The following is a 23,672-nucleotide window of genomic DNA, read 5'->3' as shown; positions in this document are numbered from 1 at the left end:
TATAAATGGGTAATATAGCTGTGTGGAAGGGCCTTGAGTCTACACTGCCATATAATCCAGTGCAAATTAGATAATCTTTGGAAGAGGCCAAGGCCTAAGTCTGCCTGTCCCCTGGGCTGAGTGGATTGCTAGGAGACCAAGTGGGCGGAGCTTAGCCTTCTAACTGGCAGCAATTGGATAAAAACAATTATTCCTCTCCCTCTAATTAGGACTTTATTTTTCTTTTCTTTTTGTTGTATCAACCTAGAGGCGTGGATGATGGGTTGTGTTGTCAAATTTCGAGGTTGGGAGGCCTGTAGTTTTGTTGTTTAGTTGGTCGCCGTGATGCCATCACTCATTTATATATATAGATACTTTCTCCTTAAGCTAGGACTCAAGATGGCTCTAAGGACCATTCACAGTTTAAAGGGTCTTCTAGGTGGTAGAGTGAACGACTGATGCTTTTCTTTCCCTACAATCAATAGTTTATGTTAGTGACATATCTAAGAATAACTCTTAAGCCCAAAGGTGAGAATTTGCCAGCTTTGAAGCTTGAATCTCGGCATGGTGACTTTGAAGTTCCTATTGCATGGATAACAATGTCTTGTGTATTGCATAGTTCATGCTTTGCTGTGAACCGCTTTCAGTTTATCCATATTCAAATTACTATTCCAAGCAGCTGCATATCATAAATATATTTTCTTTACATGGCTTGTCCTTTGAAAGCCATCCTAACCCAGGTTAATTTTATTTTGTTTGTAAAGAACTAGCTTTTGGAATGGCTATTTTTTAAAATCCGTATTTACTTTCCTGAGAAATGCCATCACTTGGAGAGAGCCTATTTGAAATGACTGAAAGCACTTCCATTTCCATGCCTACAGCCATGGGAAAAAATTATTCTGAAACAGTACCACATGCCTGCCTCAAGAGTAACAAGACAAATCAATCTCTTTTCTCTCTTCCTCCAAGGGTAATTGGACTTTAAAATCACACAGGAATATAGTCCTCCTTGCCAACACAAACAGAGCCATACGCAGTCATTATTCGCAGCTGAGACTATATCGAAAAGGATGGGACGGGATAATGAAAATGCTGCTATAACATGTTGATGTGGACTACCTTAAAACAAGCTTTTAGAATTAACTACAATTCCCAACTTGTTTTGTTGCATAGGGGAATTCCATAGATTTATAACACTGCATCTTTTACATGACATCCCTTCAGACATATAAAGGTGGCTTTTTTTTTTTACCTGTCTTCCCTTTGAGTCATTCCTTATGAACTTGGTTTGCAGATCTTCTAGCTTCTTGGTTGCTCTTCTATGGACACCTTCCAACAAGTCAAAAGCCTTCCTAGACATTGAGGCCTGATTAACTTTGACCAAAGCAGGATAATGATAATGATAATATTATTTTATTTAATACCTGCTTCTTCTTTCTGCTTGAGGTGGGGCACAACATAGTTAAATAGAGTGTCACTACTACAGTAGAGTCTCACTTATCCAACATTCTGGATTATCCAACACATTTTTGTAGTCAATGTTTTCAATACATTGTGATATTTTGGTGCTAAATTTGTAAATACAGTAATTACTACATAGCATTACTTCATATTGAACTACTTTTTATGTCAAATTTGTTGTCTAACATGATGTTTTGGTGCTTCATTTGTAAAATCATAACCTAATTTGATGTTTAATAGGCTTTTCCTTAATCTCTCCTTATTATCCAACATATTCGCTTATCCAATGTTCTGCCGGCCCATTTATGTTGGATAAGTGAGACTCTACTGTATATAAAAGAGTAATGAAATTTCGGCCTAGGACAAAACTACAAAACTACACACCCCAGAAACACTAAACTTGGCAGTACAAGCCCTCATCCATGCCTCTACGTTCATACAACAAAAAGCTCCAGCTACTCCAGAAAACGGCCAGGTTTTGAGACTGCAAGGCTATTCACTGCTCTTCCACCTGGCCAACAAAGGATTCCCATAAGCCACAGCAATGCGTGGCTGGGCAAAGCTAGTCAATATTATATGTACATACAATATATTATTTTATTATTATAGCACAATATAAGTATCATATATTACTATATTGTACTATACCACTACACTGCAATATTATTAGTAATATTACATGTATATATTGTATTATTAGTATTATATTGTATTGCAATATTACGATCTATATATATAAAAGGGTAATGAAATTTCGGCTTAGGACAAAACTACAAAACTACACATCCGAGAAACACTAAACTTGGCAGCACAAGCCCTCATCCATGCCTCTAGGTTCATACAACAAAAAGCTCCAGTTACTCCAGAAAATGGCCAGGCTTTGAGACTGCAAGGCTATTCACTGCTATTCCACCTGGCTCCTTATTATCCAACATATTCGCTTATCCAACGTTCTGCCGGCCCGTTTATGTTGGATAAGTGAGACTCTACTGTACTTCCAATTACATTCCTAATCTATCTCCCACTCTATCCCAAACCACTAATTTTGCTTTTCTTTTGCCTGTTGGGTAACCTTTAAAAATGCTACACACACACACTGATTTTTTAGTGCATTGTAAGAACATTCGGTAAGGGAAACACTATCATATATGTGACTCATTTCCAAGAGCGGGTAAATTACCGAAGCTAGAGGAGGGATTTCTGGCACTCAGCCCTTTACTTGTCCTGTTTGATTTACAACAAATATGAAATTCATGTCCTAATGTTATTTGAGTCAGAATAATTAAGCTGATCATGTCTGAGAGTACTGGAAGAAAAATAATGGGGTCGCTGAAGCATTTGTGTTCTAATGGGAACCTGAGTTCATTCAGATATCAAATCTAGGAATTGTTCTACAACTGAACACACAGTCCCATTGAGCAAATTTACATTAAACGTTTAGTGGAACCATCACAGAACCATACCTCAAAGGATTCGGGTCCTTCCCCACTCCCAACTATTTAGTTTTCTGTTTTTCTCCAACTTATATTTATCTGGGTGTCATTTTAACTGTACATTCTATATTTGTTCTTACTAGGAGGATGTTTCATGCATTACGCAGCAATACAGATTCGTTTTATCATTTCTTGGAAATGGAAAGCAGAAGGTAGCACACAACTGTGGTTTATTGAGATGTTTAGTTGGAGGAAGCAGTTTTTCGGAATGCTTCCTTCTCATATCAAAAACAAAAATATGAGGTGTTAAATGTGATGAAACATGAAATGTAAATGCTGAGACTGATGTTTCATAGAAACTTGGCTGCGGTACTATTTGGAATAATAAACATCATAAGGAGGTGGGAGTTGTTTGAGATGATAAACTTTATAAAGATGTGCCTTGCATATAATTTCCACTTTCAAAAGATGAGAAAGAAATAAGGAGATGAGCAATCCTGAACTTGATCTTAATCAATAGGGAGGAGTTTGTCACTAAAAGCACTCCCAACAACTATCATGTCAGACTACACAGAGAAGCCATTGAAATCCACAGGCATGTGGACAACTTCAACAGAAAGGAGGAAACCATGAAAATGAACAAAATCTGGCTACCAGTATTAAAAAAACTCCAAACAGTAAATAAGGAGCAGCACTCTGAAAACAGAAGAATTTCAGACAGGGATCAATCAGGGGCAGCTAATGACTCTGAACAAAGGATTCCCCCAGGCCAGGATGAGAGACTGGGAAAGCCATTAAATGCTAACAAAGGTGATTAATTGCAACATTCAAATTGGCCTCTAACAGACAAAAGTTCTTCCCTCCACCCAGGAATTTCCACAGATATATAAACCTTCCTTGCTTAGTTTCTCCCTACCTCACAATCTCTAAGGATGCTTGCCATAGATGTGGGTGAAATGTCAGGAGAGAATACTTTTGGAACCTGACCATACAGCCCAGAAAACATACAACAACCCCATACCAGTTAGTACTTGGAGAGGATGGTGGTGATCATGTAATGCTAGAATTTATGATTGGCCAAAGAACATGACTAAAATACAAACCTTGGGTTTTAAGAAAGCTGGTTTCATTGAGCTCAGGAAATTCTGCACAGAATCCCATGCTTACAGGTATTAAGTTTCACCAATCTCAAGATCTCCAGTTCCTACTATCAGCTTCAGCTATAATCCCCCTAGTATTTTGAATGTACATAAGCCATTGAGAAAGGCTTCCTTCATGGCAACAAGAGTGAGATGAAACACAATTATGGTTTTATACATCTCAAATAAAAATGCTACCACTAAGTCACCATCTTCTCATCTGGACATATTTTCCATTAAATAAATAAATTTCTTTCTACTGTACCTTCTTCCACTAATGATACAGAACAGTTGCTGAGCTGGCAAGAAATGTGTTTATGTCCAGTTAGATTGCCATCATTTTACAATTCAATCTGATTTCTCTCCCTCTCCCTCTCTCTCCCTCATTTTTAAAATAAAAGTAAATCGCAGGAGACCAGCACCAGCTCATGCTTGAAGGCATTCCCTGACATCGGCTTTCACTTTACACTTCAGCTGAAAGTATGGGATTTGACAAAACACACAGAAAGCTACAAGAGAAGGCTCCTCCTATCCAAAAGTGCCTGTCAGGAGTCAATACTGATTCTTTCACAAGGCTGCAATAATAGTTTTTTTAAAAAAAGCGGGTAGGTGAAAGCACAAGCAAGGTCTTCCAGCGATTCCTTACAATATTTTATTAAAGATGGGTGGAAAATGTGTTTGCCTCAGCAGGACATCTAATCACTTTTAGCAGCCGGCAGTTTAAATATCAGAAGGTAGTCATCCATGCACAAATATTTTTATTCTTTGTGTACTGTGTACAGAAAGGTTTTAATGGTTGGAAAAGATGGTCCTTTTCTACTAAAGAGAGGCACCGTCATTTGTACAATGCGAGTTGGGTTGCACTCTTCTGGCTTTTTCTACCACCATTTCAGTGAAACTGGCTGCAGCACTTTTTCCCACAGCCTATAATTACTGACAGTCCCTGTCAAAAAGAAATAACCTTCCTCCAATATCCTTGCAATAGCCTCCGTCTTGTATTTTTAATGCCTTAGAACAAATAAAAAAATATATAAAACACTGGCAATTCTGCAGCAGCCTGGAGTCTACATATAAAATGAAATATTTAAAATAATACAATACAGCTACCCTATCCATAATTATTATTTTTAGAATAAAATATCTCCATTTTTTATTCATGATTAGGCTAACATTTGCAGTTCTGCTGCTTGCAATATTTAAATGGAACTGAATATGCTATGAGAAAACGGAAGATGGCATCTTTCTTGTGTGAGCGGCTGGTGCAAGGAGCGATCATTAGTGCTTGCCCATCATCTAACATTAAAAAGCAACTCATGTCTGAGCCTCACTCCACCGCCCTGTTACTTACCTGAACTCCTCCTACTGTGTGTTCTTACTGGGAAATAATAAATACTGCATGTGTTTTCAGCTATAAATTATTTGTGAAGGATTGTGAGTTACAAAGAAGAGCTACTCCTCATGCTACAAGACCAAACAAATAAAGATCTGGAAGACAAAATGAATGTTTCAAACCATGATATGAATGAACACATATTACGGGATTCCTCTCTTTTGGTGGAATGATGACTATATTTTAGCTAGCTTGGTGCTGATTCAGAATGTTTTCTGCACATAGTTAAAAGGCCCCTACCCTCCTCTCATTCCGGAAGAGCTTAAAAACCTGGCTCTTCCAAAAGGCCTTTGACATTTAATCGTTGTTGGATTGACCTGTCTGCCCATTCTATAATTGCCCCATTCCTGATGTTTTTACCATTATTACACCGCACTTTATTGTCCATTTTAACTGTGAAATTACCTGTCTCCATTTAGTATTCTCTGCACTTTGCTCGGGATCTATGAATTTAGTCCCCTGATTTTAATATTGCATGATTTATGCTTTTTAATGATTGTTTTTATTGATGTTGATGTTTTTATCGGGTTAAATGTGTCATGGCTTTGTGATTGGTTTTTTAATTGTATTGGGCATGGCCCCATGTGAGCCGCCCCGAGTCCCTTCGGGGAGATGGGGCGGGGTATAAAAATAAAGTTATTATTATTATTATTATTATTATTATTATTATTATTATTATTATTATTATTATTATTATTATTATTATTCCACCATCATCTCAATGAAGGAGTGGCAAACCTTATAGGAAATGGCAAATCCATAAACATTAACTTTAGTGAGATGTTGGGATAGTGAATTGTAAACACTGGTAGGGCATTATTTTGTAATAGGCACAAAGACAACCTATACTAGTCTTCCCTCATGTATTTTTCACATTTCCATCTTTATCAGTCTAGTTTACACACACAGCTCCTGCAATGAATAGAAGAAATGAAAAAGTCTGAGCTAGTTTTAGTCCAACGGCTGGTATTTTTTGTAAAATCCTGAAAATCAGGATCATTATGTGTCTGAAGTAACCCATGGATCTGTAGCCTCTCTATGTTACGAGAATAAGTGAACATAAATATGGATGCATTTGCAATCTCTCTCTCCCATACCTACTGAGTACTAGTCCAAATTCTTTTGCCAAAACATGCAAAAAATAGGTCAGTTCCAAATGACTCCCTGTAAATTTCTGGATGAATTATATGTATTTTTTTAAACAAAATCTCTATACCTATTCCACAGAAGTGAAACAGCTTTCTATGAGAAACACTTGAATCCAACTCATTTCATTACATTTTTTAATGAGTTTTCTGTAGGGTTAGCTGCAGATGCTCTCTAAATATTGTGCCTGTGTGTATAGCAAAGGGGGCGTGGTAGTGGTTTTTCTAAAGATATAGAAGCGGATGTGGAATCCATGAACGAGTTTCAAAATGTAATGATTCAGACTGTTTTTGGAACAAAGATGGCTTTGGTTGATGAATGAACAAGACAGATGTACCTTTACTGGTTCCGCTTGAAGCTTCAGTGGCTTTTGATGTCATTTGGCCATAATAATAGTAACAACAACAACAACAACAACAACAAAAACAACAACAACAATCTTTATTTATAGGCTGCCTTATCTCCCCAGGGGGTCATGGTATCTTCTGGGTTGTCTTGTTAGAACAGGAGTTGGTGGCACTGTTTTATAATAGTTCTTATAGTTTCCAAATTGGGGGAACATTTGACTATGGATGGATAAGAGATTTTAATAAAATACAGTAGAGTCTCACTTATCCAACATTCACTTATCCAACATTCTGAATTATCCAACGCATTTTTGTAGTCAATGTTTTCAATATATCATGATATTTTGGTGCTAAATTCGTAAATAGTATAATTACAACATAACATTACTGCATATTGAACTACTTTTCCTGTCAAATTTGTTGTATAACATGATACTTTGGTGCTTAATTTGTAAAATCATAACCTATTTTGATGTTTAATAGGCTTTTCCTTAATCCCTCCTTACTATCCAACATATTCGCTTATCCAACATTCTGCCAGCCCGTAAGTGAGACTCTACTGTACTATATTATTGTATTTTATATTGTATAAATATAATACTGTATTTATGGTGGGGGGTTTTTAGTGGGTGCATTTTAAAATGGCTTTATTTCTATTAATATCACATTTTCTGTGTCTTAATGATGTGGAATATTTCCTAAATTTGCCTTATCCTTAAAGATGCCTTAAGTCTCGGTGCCAAAGGTAGAGTAAAGGCAGAGAAGGTATGTATGTGTATCTCCCACTCCCATTCTTTATCAGTAATGCTTGCAATTTGTAATATGTTTCTATGATAGTTTCCGTTATCGTCACAATTCAGTTTGTAGGTAACTAAAACCAAGCAGAGACTGCTCAGTTCTCTTCATTCTCTTCAAGTGTCTTGACCACAAGACAGATAGATTCTAGGGCACAATGCCCTCTAAGAGAACTTTACATCCTGCGGCTTTCTGTATCAAAGCACCTTCAAACTGGTAAATGTACTTCCAAGTGCCTAAGCAAGAAAGATGGAGAAAAGTGAATGGCACTTTCAAATCCCTTGATGTCAAAGTGTCCAGCTTTCTGACACCAGAATCTCATACAAAGCACGCTGTCACTAATGTGAGGGACTTTTGGACTAGGCAGTGCTAGGCTTGCTGCCTCTGTCAATTAATGTCAGAATCTTTTGACCGCCTGTAAGCAAGTTTTGCATTCTGAGAAGTTGGCACAACATTTCCTTTTTATCCTTCGGAATTTTGAGCTTCAGTTGTGGTTACTGTCTAATTCAATTTTATTTAAGTCACAGATGATTATAGACTCATAGAGTTGGAAGAGACCACATGGGTCATCTAATCTAACCCCCTTCCACGCAGGAAAAGCATAAAGTACTCCATCCAGCCTTTGCTTAAAAGCCTCCAAAGAAGGATCTCCACCATACTCCGAGGCAAGAGAGTTCCACCGCTGAACAACTTTTGCATTCAGGAAGGTCTTCCTAATGTGGTTTTTTTTTTTTTAATGGAATTAAACCTTACTCCGATGAACTAAACAAGAGTCTAAAGCATCTTGAAAACCCCAATTGTCCAGCCTTCCTTGAGTAATTGCGTTCTCTGTCAAAAACCCACATAAACTTTGTTGGGCTGCAGCCCAGTAAGTGATATTTATTCATATAGATATTTCAAAATGTCAAATATCATGAAAAATCACAAAAATGTGAAAACTCATTCATATTCCATAAACATTAAAATTATGGAATCCGTGGCTCTGACAGCTGTAAGAAAATCTTACCCTTGGGTATAGTTTATTTTCTACATTTATACGTGGCATATGCATGCATATATATGTAAAGTCACATTTATATTTTGCCAGATATGATCTAATAGGGCAAAAAAGCTGATTTTATGTATATATCAATAGGAAAGGATGCTGAGCTAGCATTTCCTGCTTCAGAATACAGCTGACTACACTTCATGTTTCCACTGGCAAATTATATTTGACATTTAATTTAAAAACCAAGTTACTTTAATCTAAAGCTTTAGTATAACCAAAGTGATAAAGCAGCAAAGCTATCCCTAGGACTAAAATAATTTTCTTTTTAGTTCAGATAATTTTAGTTACAAGTAATTGCAAATGCAATTTAGAATTCATTACTTCAGATGGTTAATTACAACCGAACAGCTGCTGTTGCAAATGCTGCGGAAGCAAAACAATACAATAATTTCCATCTAAACGTGTTAGATATTAAAGAAGCAAGACACAATACAAAGGATCTTATGCATTTAAGTCAAAAATGTATTTTTTGTGTCTTGGGCTTTATGCTTCCATAGGTTCATAGAACTGGAAGAGACCACAGTAGCCATCCAGTTTAGCTCCCTGCCATGCAATAAAAGCATTCCTGATGGATGGCCATCCATCCATAGCTTAAAAACCTCCAGCCAAGGAGACTTCACCAGCCTCTGAAGCACTATTGAACTGCTAAGTCTTACTGCCAAAGTGTTCTTCTTAAAGATCATGGAGAATCTCCTTTCCTGCCATTTGAATCCATTTCTCCGCATCCTAGTTTTTAGAGCAGCAGAAAACCAGCTTGCCGCTCCACAATACGACATCCTTCCCTTGATCTTGACACTATACTCCTATTGTTTACGTCATAGGCAAATGTTTACACTAATAATAATCATTTTGACAATCATAAATTTAATACATATACATTCTAGTAGTTTAGTCACTTGTGACAAATATGTTTGGATTTTTTTTATATTGATTGATGCAATGCAATTTTTTTTGTTAATTATAGTAGAGTTGGATTTTTTTCCAGTTCTACAATCCAGATGCAAAGAGAAGGGTTGTAAATTAGTCTCAGTTATTCTCACTTTCCACTTTGGAGAACAGCAAGAAAGGAAGATGATACTTCTGGTTAGATGATGATCGAACCAAAAGGAGAAAATTTCCTGTTTCCAAAGATTTCTCCACCACATAAGTGAGCTTGAAATGGTCAAAACTACATGTTGCAGACTGCTGATGTGACCTCGCATTATGGGTCTCAAGTAAACCACTCTGAGTCCTTATCGGAGATAGAGCTGTATATAAATAAAGTTTTGTTGTTGTGTTGTTGTTGTGTGGAAACTGCAAGTGGTGCAGAATGATTTAGTGAGGTGCTCAGTGGGGCAGTTTCTCAACATAGTTTAATACCTTCACTATTTAGTTATGTGCAAAGTTTAACTCTTAGCATATAAAGCCCTAAACAACTCAGACTCTAGTTTCCTAAAAATCACCTATTTTCTTATACATCGGTTTAGTCCTTGAGTTACGCAGTGTGGATACTAAAATAACACTGTAATCTTGAAACAAATCCCAGTGGTCCATTTAATCTACGAAGGATTATAACACATCAGCATCTATCTGACCTCTAGTTATCTTTTCCTATACAGCTTAAAATGTTGCTTAAGCTCTCTTAAAGCAAGACTTAAAAGACTCCTTAGGCCCTCGATAGCTTAAAAATGTATATATTTTTTCTATATTTTGCACTAAAATATGGCATAAACTATTATCCTTTCCAAATGATAGATAATATGTGACAGTGTCCTTTTTATAATAAGAGATCCACATTAAAGGAGGTCTCATAGTATTTCGAAATGGGTTGTATGGAGGCAAGATGGAGACGATTCCTTTCAACCCTGACACTCTCATGTTGCCACACGACAACAAAGCAAAGCAACTCAAAACCAAACAGCCATTACTGGAGCATATGCACCACAAAGCGGGTCTGATTGCTGCTTTTCCATAATATAATTGGACATTTTGCAAGTATAACAGCCCAAAACACTTTGAAACTATTATGTTTTTATTGTTGTTTGATTTTGTTCAAGATTATAGAAATGTAAGAAATAATCTTCACTACAAAATGTTTTTGCAAAACATTGTATTATGTTTTGAAAACTCTTCACTTCACCCTCTAACCCCATTATATATTTTCAAATTCAAGTTTTCCACTTTGGAGAAGTGAATTTCGTATTTTAATTCAGAAGAGGGTTCAGAAGGTTTGTTAAACAAACAAAACAACTGTAAAAACAAAAATATGATGGTCATGTAAAAATGCTCGCATAGACATGAATGGGTCAGTCTACAACCAGTGAACATACAACTGGATTTCAGAGTCTGAAATGTTTCTGTTCACCACATATCTACCCACAGTGTGTGGAGACATTCAGCCTGGGCAGTCCTTACTGTAGTGAATGAAGGAGCTTAACAACTTTGAGGAAGAGCAAGATACAAATAAAATGGTGCACATACAGTCTAATAGAAAGACTTCATTAGCCCATATAAACTCAAATTAGTATATTGATCTGCCATTTTCATCAGGGTTTTCTGATGCACTGCATTTACAAGGGTAGTTGTGTCTGTGTTTCCTACAGATAAGATCACAATTGCACCTTGGACATTAACAGGAATATAAATGGTTCATTTAGGTTGATGTCTCAAGGCATGTCCACACAGGCCCTATATGTTGCATTGGATCAGAAGTTGAGCCTAGATGTCTAGTTGATGCCCAAGGACTTGGTTTAACATGAATTACGCAGACATGGAATCTTCCGGACCTTGCTGAGCAACATTGCACTTTGGGGTGAGGGTGGGTAGCACCAGTTCACTATTCAAACAGACCAGTTCCACCATCCTCTTTTCTCAATGCATGGTAGCTCAGAGAAAAGGAGAAATATCTGGAATGTGTTGCCCTTCCATCATCGTGGGAGACAGACATGAAACTCTGGAGATATCAGCAAAGCATGACCAAGGAGGAAGGCAATGCTAGCAAATATACTCAGTGATGGCCAGGAACTATCCCAGAATGTAGTGTCCATCTGACAGTGCACAGGGATGATGATAATAATAGTAATAATAATAATAATAATAATAATAATAATAATAATAATAATAATAATACATTGTATGGAAAGTTCCTTGACAAAATTGAAGGAAAAGCTGATAGGGAGAAGACCTGGCTCTGGCTCACGAATGGGACCCTGAAGAAGGAGACAGAAGGCCTGATCCTTGCAGCCCAGGAGCAAGCCATCAGGACAAAGGCAATTCAGGCCAAGATCGAAAAATCAGCTGATGACCCAAAATGCAGACTGTGCAAGGAAGCTGATGAAACCATTGATAATATCCTCAGCTATTGTAAGAAAATTGCACAGACAGACTACAAACAGAGGCACAACTATGTGGCCCAAATGATTCATTGGAACTTATGCCACAAGTACCACCTCCCAGCAGTAAAGAACTGGTGGGATCACAAACCTGCAAAAGTATTGGAAAATGAGCACGCAAAGATACTGTGGGACTTCCAAATCCAGACTGAGAAAGTTCTGGAACACAACACACCAGACATCACAGTTGTGGAAAAGAAAAAGGTTTGGATCATTGATGTCGCCATCCCAGGTGACAGTCGCATTGATGAAAAACAACAGGAAAAACTCAGCCGCTATCAGGACCTCAAGATTGAACTTCAAAGATTCTGGCAGAAACCAGTAGAGGTGGTCCCGGTGGTGATCGGCACACTGAGTGCCATGCCAAAAGATCTCAGCTGGCATTTGGAAACAATAGACATTGACAAAATTATGATCTGCCAACTGCAAAAGGTCACCCTACTGGGATCTGCACGCACCATCCAAAAATACATCACACAGTCCTAGACACTTGGGAAGTGTTCGACTTTTGATTTTGTGATATGAAATCCAGCATGTCTATCTTGTTTGCTGTGTCATACAATAAAATAATAATAATAATAATAATAATAATAATAATAATAATTATTATTATTATTATTTATACCCCGTCTCCATCTCCCCGAACGGACTCGGGGCAGCTTACATAGGGCCAAGCCCAGGTGAATACAGACAATATAAAAAACACAACAATATAAAAACAAATAAATAAAACATTAAAGTCAGATATTATTAGACTACTACGATTTTTTGGAAAGTGAAACAAATGAGTTTCGATATATATGGTCTGAAGATCTTTTGACCGGTATTCTATGTAGTTTATATTTTAATACCTTGCACATTCCCCACTGAATACTCTTTGAAGCTCCTTGTATATGAACACTCAGGGGTGAAATTATTAGGCTCACTCATGCCTTTCAGTGCGGACGTTCCTGAAATGAGAGCGCCTCGGCACTAGGAGAATGAAATTTTGTTTACAACAGAGTTAAAATACTACATCTGGTTGAAACTGCTATTCATTTTCTATTTTCAACTGCCAAAGATTTAACACGCGTCAAGCTGATAATGTTTAAAAGGTTTCTATCTACCAATATCATACAGGCTGCTCACTAGGCTTATTATAGATAACGTACTTTCATAAAAGACTTCCACACAATGGTGAGTTAACGCCAACATTAAAAAAAGCTTCACTTACAAAAATTGCAGCAGGGGAATTTGAGCTAGTATCATTTAAAGAATTTGGAGGATCAGACTGGTGCATGTAAGATTAGCTTTCATTTCTGGACATTTATGTTCAAACTGAAGGTCTAAATACCCTCCAAACACTATATTCTTGGAAGCTAAGCAGGTTCCTCCCTAATTGGTACTTGATGGCAGACTGCCAATGAATAGCGGGTACTATAGGCTATATTTCACAGGAAATAATGGGCAAAAGCACCTCTAAACATTTCTTGCCTAAGAAAACTCTATAAAATTCATGGGGGTCACCATAAGTTGACAAGCAACTTGAAGGCATAAACACACTCCATCTTTATTCAATGTGATTCCCTTTCAAATATTATTATTTATTAGCGACATTTATATCTCACCCTTCTCACCCCGAAGGGGACTCAGGGCGGCTTACAAGTTATATATACATATTATATTATTAGTATAGCACAAGATAAGCACCATATAAGCATTATATATTATTATATTGTACTATACAACTACAGTAGAGTCTCATTTATCCAACACTCACTTATCCAAAGTTCCGAATTATCCAACGCATTTTTGTAGTCAATGTTTTCAATACATCGTGATATTTTTGTGCTAAATTCGTAAATACAGTAAATACTACATATTAATACTGCGTATTGAACTACTTTTTCTGTCAAATTTGTTGTATAACATGATGTTTTGGTGCTTAATTTGTAAACTCATAACCTAATTTGACGTTTAATAGGCTTTTCCTTAATCCCTCCTTATTATCCAACTTATTCGCTTATCCAACATTCTGCCAGCCCGTTTATGTTGGATAAGTGAGACTCTACTGTATATTGCAAAATTATTAGTAATATTACATGTGATATAAATATAATTATAATCTATATATATAAAAGAGTGATGGAATCCTGGCGACCGACAAAACAACAAAACTAAACACCTCACAACCTCAAAAATTGACAGCACAACCCCTTATCCATGTCTCTAGGTTGATACAACAAAAAGAAAAGAAAAATAAAGTCCTAATTAGAGGGAGAGGAATAATTGTTTTTATCCAATTGCTGCCATTTAGAAGGCTAAGCTCCGCCCACTTGGTCTCCTAGCAACCCACTCAGCCCAGGGGACAGGCAAAGTTAGGCCTCACTTAGGCCTCTTCCACACTGCCTATAAAATACAGACACCACCAGACAACGCCACAGCAACGCGTGGCCGGGCACAGCTAGTATTGTTATAATAGTGTATTATTATTATTATTATTATTACACTGCATTACATCATAATATTATCAATATTATATGTATATACAATATATTATAATATTAGTATAGTATAATATGAGTATTATATATTATTATATAGTTAAAATTGATAGAAGAGACATGGTGGAAAGATGTCTTCCTGGCTATCATGCCGCCTTTTAATCTTTTCTTCAGGTTAGACATATCCTCAAGCCACTTCTAATAGGACACAACTTCCATACCTTTTACCATTTTTATCTCTCTTCTCTAGCTTGTCAATATCCTGCTTGAATTGTACTGTCCAGAATTTGACACAGTATTATATGTGAGAAATAGAATGGTACTATTACTCTCTTCAATCTAGACAATCTAGACTCCTTTCTGAAGGCAAACCGTTTCTGTATTCCTTCATGGTAGGGGGTTGGACCAAATGACCCTTGTGGTCCCTTCTAACCCTATGAATCTATTATTAAAACATGTGATGTTTCCGCTCACATCTTTCATCTGCTTTTACTTCACTCCCTGAATTGATGACAGGGCAAATGGCCGAGATTGTTGTTGGGTCATGCACTGAATTGAGTACCTGTTTTATCTGTTTCTCTCTCATTTGTCACTGTAGCTTTCTAAGTTATTCATATCAGTTGGCTGGTTGGGGGAGCTAAAGGTAATAACACCTCTCTGCACTCTTCAGAATAAGGACAAGTTCCATAATCAAATCATGTTTCAAGTAAATAACCTTAGGAGTGGCCATATACAGTAGTCTCACTTATCCAAGATAAATGGGCCGGCAGAAGCTTGGATAAGCGAATATCTTGGATAATAAGGAGGGATTAAGGAAAAGCCTATTAAACATCAAATTAGGTTATGATTTTACAAATTAAGCACCAAAACATCATGTTTAACTACAAATTTTTACAGAAAAAGCAGTTCAATACACAGTAATGTTATGTTGTAATTACTGTATTTACGAATTTAGCACCAAAATATCACGATATATTGAAAACACTGACTACAAAAATGGCTTGGATAATCCAGAAACTTGGATAAGTGAGACTCTACTGTATTCCTACACTGCTTTCAATCTCAATTATTGTTTTATTTGGGGAGGAGGGAGGTGAACATTTTGGCTATTAATTCTGTACTGAACATATATCAATATAAAAGGGGTATCAATTCTGTCCTCACCAAAACAACACCAAGGGAAGAGGGAGGGAGAGATACCCCATAGATGGATTCCACTAAAATTCATATTATTTTCCCAACATTCTTCCATTATTCATCTGCCAGTAAAATATCTCCTCCCATTATCTGTGTTTGAATGTCTATTTTTATGAGGCTGAGGGTCATTTTTGTATTTTATTGCTGAGTTCTTAAAGTTTTCTTCTCCCCCTTCTTCCAAAGGATGTTTTTCTTTTCTCAAAACTGGGCCACATGCCTCTAAGGAGAAAGTAGTGCATTATTTCATTCCCACCTTTCTTCTTTTTTGGCATCTGTGAGGCCTGCTATGCCCAGAAGTGCTTCCACTCAAGTTGGACCATCAAATCAATTATCACAGCAGTCTACTTTCTAAATATGAATGGCAATGAATGACAACAGGCAAAGCAAACTTTCAGCTTTGATTTGTCATTGGTAATGACATTTTTGTGTGTGTATCTGCGTGCAAATTGCATGTGTGTATGTTTCCCAGAGGCTGGTAATTTGGCAAACTCTTCCCCCTGCTGTCTGCAGCTGCACTGTGTCAGATGCAGAGATTAAAAGCAAAAACAGAAGTTTCACCTTTCCAGAGCCACAGTTGCAACGACAACAAAGAAAAAGGGTACAAAGATCCATTATTGCTGTGTGGCATGTCCTGCTTACCTACTCATTGGATTACTTCGTCCTTGAGGAAACACTGCAGTACTGCAACACCACTTGCTGGTTCTATTCGGTATTATTTACTCTTACAATATTGGGAAAAAAGCAATTATTATTTTTTCCCATTAGCTGTTGTATTGTGTAACACAGCCACATGAAGTAGTTATTTCAAGAAGCTTCACTTCACAACATATCCAACCTGGGCAATAATCTCGGTTGCAAAGAAGTGGTGAAAACAGTGATGAAAAGCCGTGGAAATAAGAAGAGTGGCACTCTAGAATTAAAGAGGCTGATTTAGGTTTAGTAAAATGCTGTTGGAATCACCCTAAAACCAATGGTGTATCCTGGATCTCACCCTCCAATTGCAGAGGTTAGAACCAAGGTAGGAGGAGGAAGATATTAAGTGCTGTGGAGATCCAACATATATGATGATCATGGGGTGATCAATGGATGCTGGCAAGGTTGGAAATCCCTGCATCTTCCCTCATTGGTCGTTGCTGTTCTGCTGTTTCTTTTTTTCAAGCCTCAGAAGAGATGGAAAAGCCTGGAGTTGGAGGCTTATCCAGTCTTCTGTCTGTGACGATCTCATGAATCGGACAGTTTTTTCCACTGTGGGACATTTTTGCTCTAGTTCAATGATGGAGAGGCACAGATGCCATCCCACAACACATCCATAATACTTGAGCCCCCGATGGCGTAGTGGATTAAAGCCTTGTGACTTGAAGGTTGGGTTGCTGATCTGAAAGCTGACAGGCTCGAATCCCACCCGGGGAGAGCGTGGATGAGCTCCCTCTATCAGCTCCAGCTCCATGCAGGGTTGTGGCGCAGGCTGTTGAGCAGCTGCAATAAATCACTCTGACCATGAGGTCATGAGTTCGAGGCCAGCCCGTGGCGGGGTGAGCACCCGTCAATAAAAAATAAAAAATAGCCCCTGCTTGTGGTTGACCTGGCAACCCGAAAGATAGTTGCATCTATTAAGTAGGAAATAAGGTACCACTTATAAAAAAAAGTGGGGAGGTAAGTTTAACTAATTTACGACCTGGAATGAGGAAGTGCCGTCAGGTTAAACTGCCTCTGCATCTGTCTGTCTCGGTCTCTGTTTGATGTGTTTATGGGCATTGAATGTTTGCCCTGTGTGTGTATAATGTGATCCGCCCTGAGTCCCCTTCGGGGTGAGAAGGGCGGAATATAAATACTGTAAATAAATAAATAAATAATGCAGGGACATGAGAGAAGCTTCCCACAAGGATGATAAAACATCAAAAACATCCGGGCGTCCCCTGGGCAACATCCTTGCAGACGGCCAATTCTCTCACACCAGAAACAACTTGCAGTTTCTCAAGTAGCTCCTGACACGAAAAAAAATCCATAATACTTCCAGTCTTCATTTTTGTCACCGTATTGTTGAACTGGAGAGAAATTGTGGGAAAAGGGGTAAACTCTCAACACTGAGGAGCAATCGTCTTCAGAGCTCTAACTGCATTCTAGATCCATTGTACCAGCTGGAAAGCACGTGGAAAGGGAACCATTGTACTCTCCTCTCATTTTGACACATGGTGCAGTCTTTTGCAAGGGAAAGGCAATCCTTAGATGGGGCATCTTAGAAAATGGATTAAAATTACACCACTCTCGCGAGGGAAATCCAATTCTTGGACGGGGCATCTTAGAAAGTGGATTAATATTACACTGTTCTTGCAAGGGAAAACCAAGCCTTTTTTGGAATGATTCCAAAGGCACATATATTTAGATGACAACTATAAGGCTATTATACTGATATTATTCAAATAATATGAATATCAAGGCTCCTCCCTGTCACTGAACTAGATCCCTTCGATCTGATCAAGGCTCCTCAAGACAATGGTCAGGTTTGCTTCCTGCTTAGACAGTTGGAAGAAATTGGGAACAAGAGAGTATTTGGGGAAAAATAATAATTTTGAGTGGAAGCCTTGCAGAAGAGTGACCTCTGGCGGAGAGACGTATAATTTAACAGTCGTCATCGTCTCACTTGTTCAGTCGTTTTCGACTCTTCGTGACCTCATGGACCAGTCCATTTAACAGTATTTACCGTTTATTTTTGTCTTTTACACAAATACTTATAGGTATAGGCACAGTCACATTTTCTTTACTTTTTTGACATTTCTGTTTTGTTAAGTATTTATTTTTTTGTCTCTCTCCCCGCCCCTTCGATAAGCAGGAATCTATATTTTTTCCCTTTTGAGCTTGATAACATTCTATACAGTTTACTAATTTGCCATCTGTATACTTTTTTTTTTGTTTATCTACTCTTACATTGCATGGTTTACCAGGTTTACCTTTTCTAAACTATAAAGGGGGAAAAACTCAGGATAAGGTTGAGGGTGCTGCAGGATAACTGAAGAAGAGGATTTTTTAAGATCTGGAAATCTACAGGGTGTTTGAAAAAGAACTCCCTAGTTTCCATTTACTTTAAATGGAAACTAGGGGGTTCTTTTTCAAACACCCTGTACTTTACAACTTGTTGTTTGACTTGCATAACGAAATGGATAATGTTATCATGTTATCAAATAAGAGGATATTGATTCTAGAAGGATATACTAGTATCTCTGGCACAAGGTAAGTAAAAAAAGGTTTTTATAAAATCTTTATACCCACAGTCTCACTTTTCCTCTTTCTTCTCTGTCTAGTTAGAAGTTGTTGTTTTTTTAGCAGAATCAATATTGATAGGTTGGTAAAGAAGGGCTAGAAAAACAGAGTATCAGGTTGTAGTAGCATGTCTTGTCTAGAGTAAGAAATGCAAATAAATCTTTAACTGAGAAAGAATGGGATTCTATTTTCATTGATCCAACTGCAGATATTTGTGCCTGCTCCAGGCATAGTAAACAGCAACTGCTTCCAGAATTCCTTAATGAACATCCATGAATAGATGTTAAGAGAGAGAAATGAGGGAAGCAAATAACCTTGTCCCTCCCTGCAATATGTCTAAAAAAACCAAAAACAAAAACCAACCTTGGAGACTTGGCCGCCAAAGTGGAAATCAAAAGAAAAGTGGAGGGAGGTGAAAAAAAAGAAATCCTGCATATACGGTATTTGGAAATAAGCTTTCAAGCTGTCTCTAGAAGCTTCAACATTCTTGCTTACTGATGAAAGGCTTACCTGACCTCCTTGTTTCATTTCAAACATTCACATTGTTATATTTGAATAAAATATATGCTGAGATATGTTGAACTGCTCTTCATTTTGTGTGTGTTCTTTATGGTGGTATAGAAACCTATTGCTGTTATTTTCATGTTATTTCTGCTTCTGCTACCAAAATATTCCGTTGAAGAAGTAAGGCTCAAGAACGTATTTACTTTGTTAAGTGAAATACACCTTTCTTTTGCTCATGTTTTCATAAGGAGACCCCTCTTTTCTGCTTATTTTAAGCAAAAACAAAGGCAACAGTATAGTTCCAATATTTCTAAACTGGCACATTTCTGAAAGGGCAACAGTTATTACTGTTTCCAGAAATTTAACTGAATAGAAAAAAGACTGAGCAGAACAAGACACTTAAAAGTAAAGAATAAAGGACAGCTAATGAAGCAGGAACATGATTAAAATGATATAAGAGGGAATATTTTTTGGAATTGGCCTTGTTTTATATCTCATGGCCTCGGGCTAGGATAAAAGGTCTTGGAAAAATGGTGATATAGTTATGGATGACATTCAAAATAAAAAAGTTATGGATGCCATTCCCTTTAGCAGTTTCCGTTGCGATACGATCCTGGCAGCACCGTCAAAGGAACAGTCGTGTCATAACCTTGGAATTTTTTCATTGAATTATTAAACTATTGCCTTTAAAGGAAGTAGAACCATAGAAAGGGGAGATTTTTCAGGCCCTACCCGCTGATATCAGTATTTACATGAATACATGAGGACTTCTAAGATTTCACTGCCACTCTGTTTGAAAGTGTAGTGCAGATGTGTATTTGTTTACACACAGTCCATTAAAATGCATTGCCACAATCAGCATATGACTATTGAAGTGATATTTTTTACATTTTTTCAGGCCAAGCAGGAAAGTGATTTGTTCAAGAATGTTTAATTCTAATAGGAGACTAGGTTCCACTTCACAAACCAAAACCTGGATACAGATTCACAATTGGAATATAAGTTGGAGACAACTGTATTTCTTATTGTTGAATACATCAGGTTGGCTATACATGGGCTATACCTGTACCTCATGCACCTGGACTATGAAAAGCACAAGCTTTTAAAATATGGAGAGTAATAAGTGACATTTACCATACATTATGGTAGGATCAATACTACAACCTTCTATCAGAATTTATTCTGCAAGGGTAATCAGGAGGATTTGTGGAGATCATTTGCGAAAATACCAGATGGTATAAAAGGATTAGACAAATGAGGAAGCTAAAGGAAACATATTTCTTCATCTCGACACATAGAATTCTCCTTCATACAGGAGTATTCTGTCTTACTTATCAGAAGACATTCTAGGGACTGCCATTTTCATAAAGGCAAGTATGATGAATGCACTTTCATCTCTCAGCAATGCAGTACTAATAAAATCTTCTAAAACAATCACATTTGTTGACCACTTAAATTTTGAAAGGTTGCAAAAAGGGCAAATGCACTAGCTCATTTAGGGATGATAGTTAAAATCCCTTGTGCTTTTATATTAACAGAAGTTCAGAAAGTAAGAATTATGATCATCTCTATTTCAGCTATGCTTAGTGAAAAGCCCAACTTCCTTGTGTGTATATTACATGCTAATATACATTGTATTTAATACATATTTTATAGAAATACATTTTAATATTGTGTTTATAGAATTCTTGCACTGTTTGTGTGCTTTGACTGTGTTGTGACCCACCTTTAGCCACAAGGAGGCAGGTAAGAATAATAATAATAATAATAATAATAATAATAATAATAATAATAATAATAATATTACATCACACAGTCCTAGACACTTGGGAAGTGTTCGACTTGTGATTTTGTGATACGAAATCCAGCGTATAGATCTTGTTTGCTGTGTCATACAATAAAATAACAATAATAATAAAACATTATTATTTTAGTACTTAATCTATCATAGGAAGCAAAGGTTGACTTACTCCCTAAAGAGTATCATTTAGGACAGAGCAAAATATGAATGGATAAAGCAATACTCTTCTAATGCTGCTAGTGAAAGTATGGAATACTGCACTATCAGGATCTTGAGAAATAGTGTTTCTAAAACAAAATGAGACCCAGAAGCATGTCAAGTGTGAAAAAATAAAGAAACTTCTATTTGCATACCATGTGTATTATAACCAGACCAAGGCAGCGGTAACATAACTATAGATATAAATTTCCTAACATATAAACTGAAATGATTCCACATCTTCATCTAGCCAAGCATGTTACCAATGAAGTTTACATATCCTCTCCTCATAACCTTTCAAAGGCACCGAAATACATGTTATCTTTATTTTTTTTTCTTCCTAATCCCACACTAGTGCCTTCAGCCAGACCATGGTTTTCAAACTAATTCCTCCTTTGGCTACAAGTCAATACTTTCTCAAACATCTCATATGAAGACATTTGTCAAACATGACTCACTTGTGCAAGTATGGAATACCCAGTGGCAGAGAAGGCTTCAATGCAATTTACAGTAGATATAAAACAGGCTGTTATTGCAATGCTTCAAAATTTTTGTTACTTTTTAAAAAAGGCAACCAAAATGAAGAGTCAATAAAAATAGATTATTATTATTATTATTATTATTTCCCGCCCCATCTCCCCGAAGGGACTTAGGGCAGCTCACGTGGGGCCAAGCCCAACACCATAAAATAAAATACAACAGTATAAAATAATAATAATGTCATTATACTGATTAATAATATATAATAAATAATAAATATATATAATATATAAATAATATATAATACCATTATACTGATTAAAATGATATTCCAGAAACAGTGGAGTGTTGATTTAGTTACATGTACATTTGTATCAAACAAGAAAGAAATCTGTGAAGTTTGGCTCATCTTTTTACATGATTGCTACAAGTTACAATACTTATATCTACAATTATAATAGTTACATGTTACACTCTGTGGGTGTATATATATATATACATGCCCTGCAAATATTTCATACCTGAGCCTAAAGATACTTTAATTAAAAGTCATAGAAGTGTTCTCCAAACACATTCTCTACTTCTTGACACCAAACACTGGCTATATAACGCATTCCCTGAAAAAAAGGTATGAAAATGTCCTACCTGGAGTTCTTGGCATTCGCTTCCTGCGGTCCCTGAATGCTGCCCCAGATTGCAGCGCCTCAAGAAGATTATCCATCACGCCTGTCTCGTCGCCCTCTGTGAATAGCAAAGGAAATAAAATTAATCTATTTGCAATTAAGGTTATAACAGAGGAAAATATGGAACGCAAAAAGGGGGTCACATTTACATAAAACCACTAAATTAAAGACATATATTGCACAGTAATGAAAGCTGTCACTTTCCTGAGATACCACTGACTAGGCTCCTTATGAAGTCCGATTTGGTGAAATTGATGCCTACCTCACTTATATTCTCTTGACTTTTAAAGCCCTGTCCTGTTGATTATTGATGACATGCTCTATATGCAAATACACCAGTCTTCATCAGTAACTGCCATTACATTCTTGAGGTATTATTGCAAGATCCCCAAGCAAGAAACTGGTAAGCATTCATAGTAGTTTTAGCATACATGAAGGTATGTGAAAACACATAATCATGAACACTGGGGGGAGGATTTTGACTTAGACTTGATTTACACTGCCCTATAATCCAGATTATCAAATCAAATAATCCATACTATATGCTTTGAACTAATTATTATGAGTCTATACTGTCATATAATCCAATTCAAAGCAGGTAATCTGGATTTTATATCACAGATATTTAGATCCAGCCTTAGGGAGACCTCAAGGTGATCATGGGTTTTTCTCAGCAAGATTTGTTCAGAGGCGGATAGATTCAAACCCAAGTATCCAGAACTGTAGTCCAATGCTCAAACCACTACACCATGCTGTACAGGTCATCTAATCACAATTCCCAATTACAAGAGAGGTTAATAATAACAATAATAATAATAATAATAATAATAATAATAATAATAATAATAATTTATTTATATCCTGTTCACGGGAACTCGGGGCGGCTTCCATGGGCAGAAGCCCGACAACATAATTGAACAAAATAAACAACAACATAAACACAATTCATGGTATAAGAA

General features: G+C 36.9%; 1 protein-coding gene and 1 long non-coding RNA gene across 4 annotated transcripts in view; both read right to left on the bottom strand.

Moving 5' to 3' along the window:
• Positions 1-23,672, bottom strand: part of diaph2 (diaphanous related formin 2) — a 65,859-nt gene that overhangs the window by 9,715 nt on the left and 32,472 nt on the right. For all 3 annotated transcript variants that reach the window (XM_062963879.1, XM_062963880.1, XM_062963881.1), the window contains one exon: positions 22,676-22,771. In XM_062963879.1, coding sequence (XP_062819949.1) covers positions 22,676-22,771 — 96 coding nt within the window. The remainder of the gene's footprint in view (positions 1-22,675; positions 22,772-23,672) is intronic.
• On the bottom strand, positions 4,162-22,666 carry LOC134294065 (uncharacterized). Its single transcript, XR_010001050.1, has 2 exons — positions 11,319-22,666; positions 4,162-11,089 (listed from the first exon to the last, which is right to left on the bottom strand). It is a non-coding gene; the product is annotated as an uncharacterized LOC134294065 (long non-coding RNA).

Source organism: Anolis carolinensis, unplaced genomic scaffold (genome assembly GCF_035594765.1).
Source record: "Anolis carolinensis isolate JA03-04 unplaced genomic scaffold, rAnoCar3.1.pri scaffold_12, whole genome shotgun sequence".
NCBI classification, from domain to species: domain Eukaryota; kingdom Metazoa; phylum Chordata; class Lepidosauria; order Squamata; family Dactyloidae; genus Anolis; species Anolis carolinensis.
Note: the sequence above shows the minus strand (reverse complement) of the source record. Positions and strands in the feature narration are given on the sequence as shown.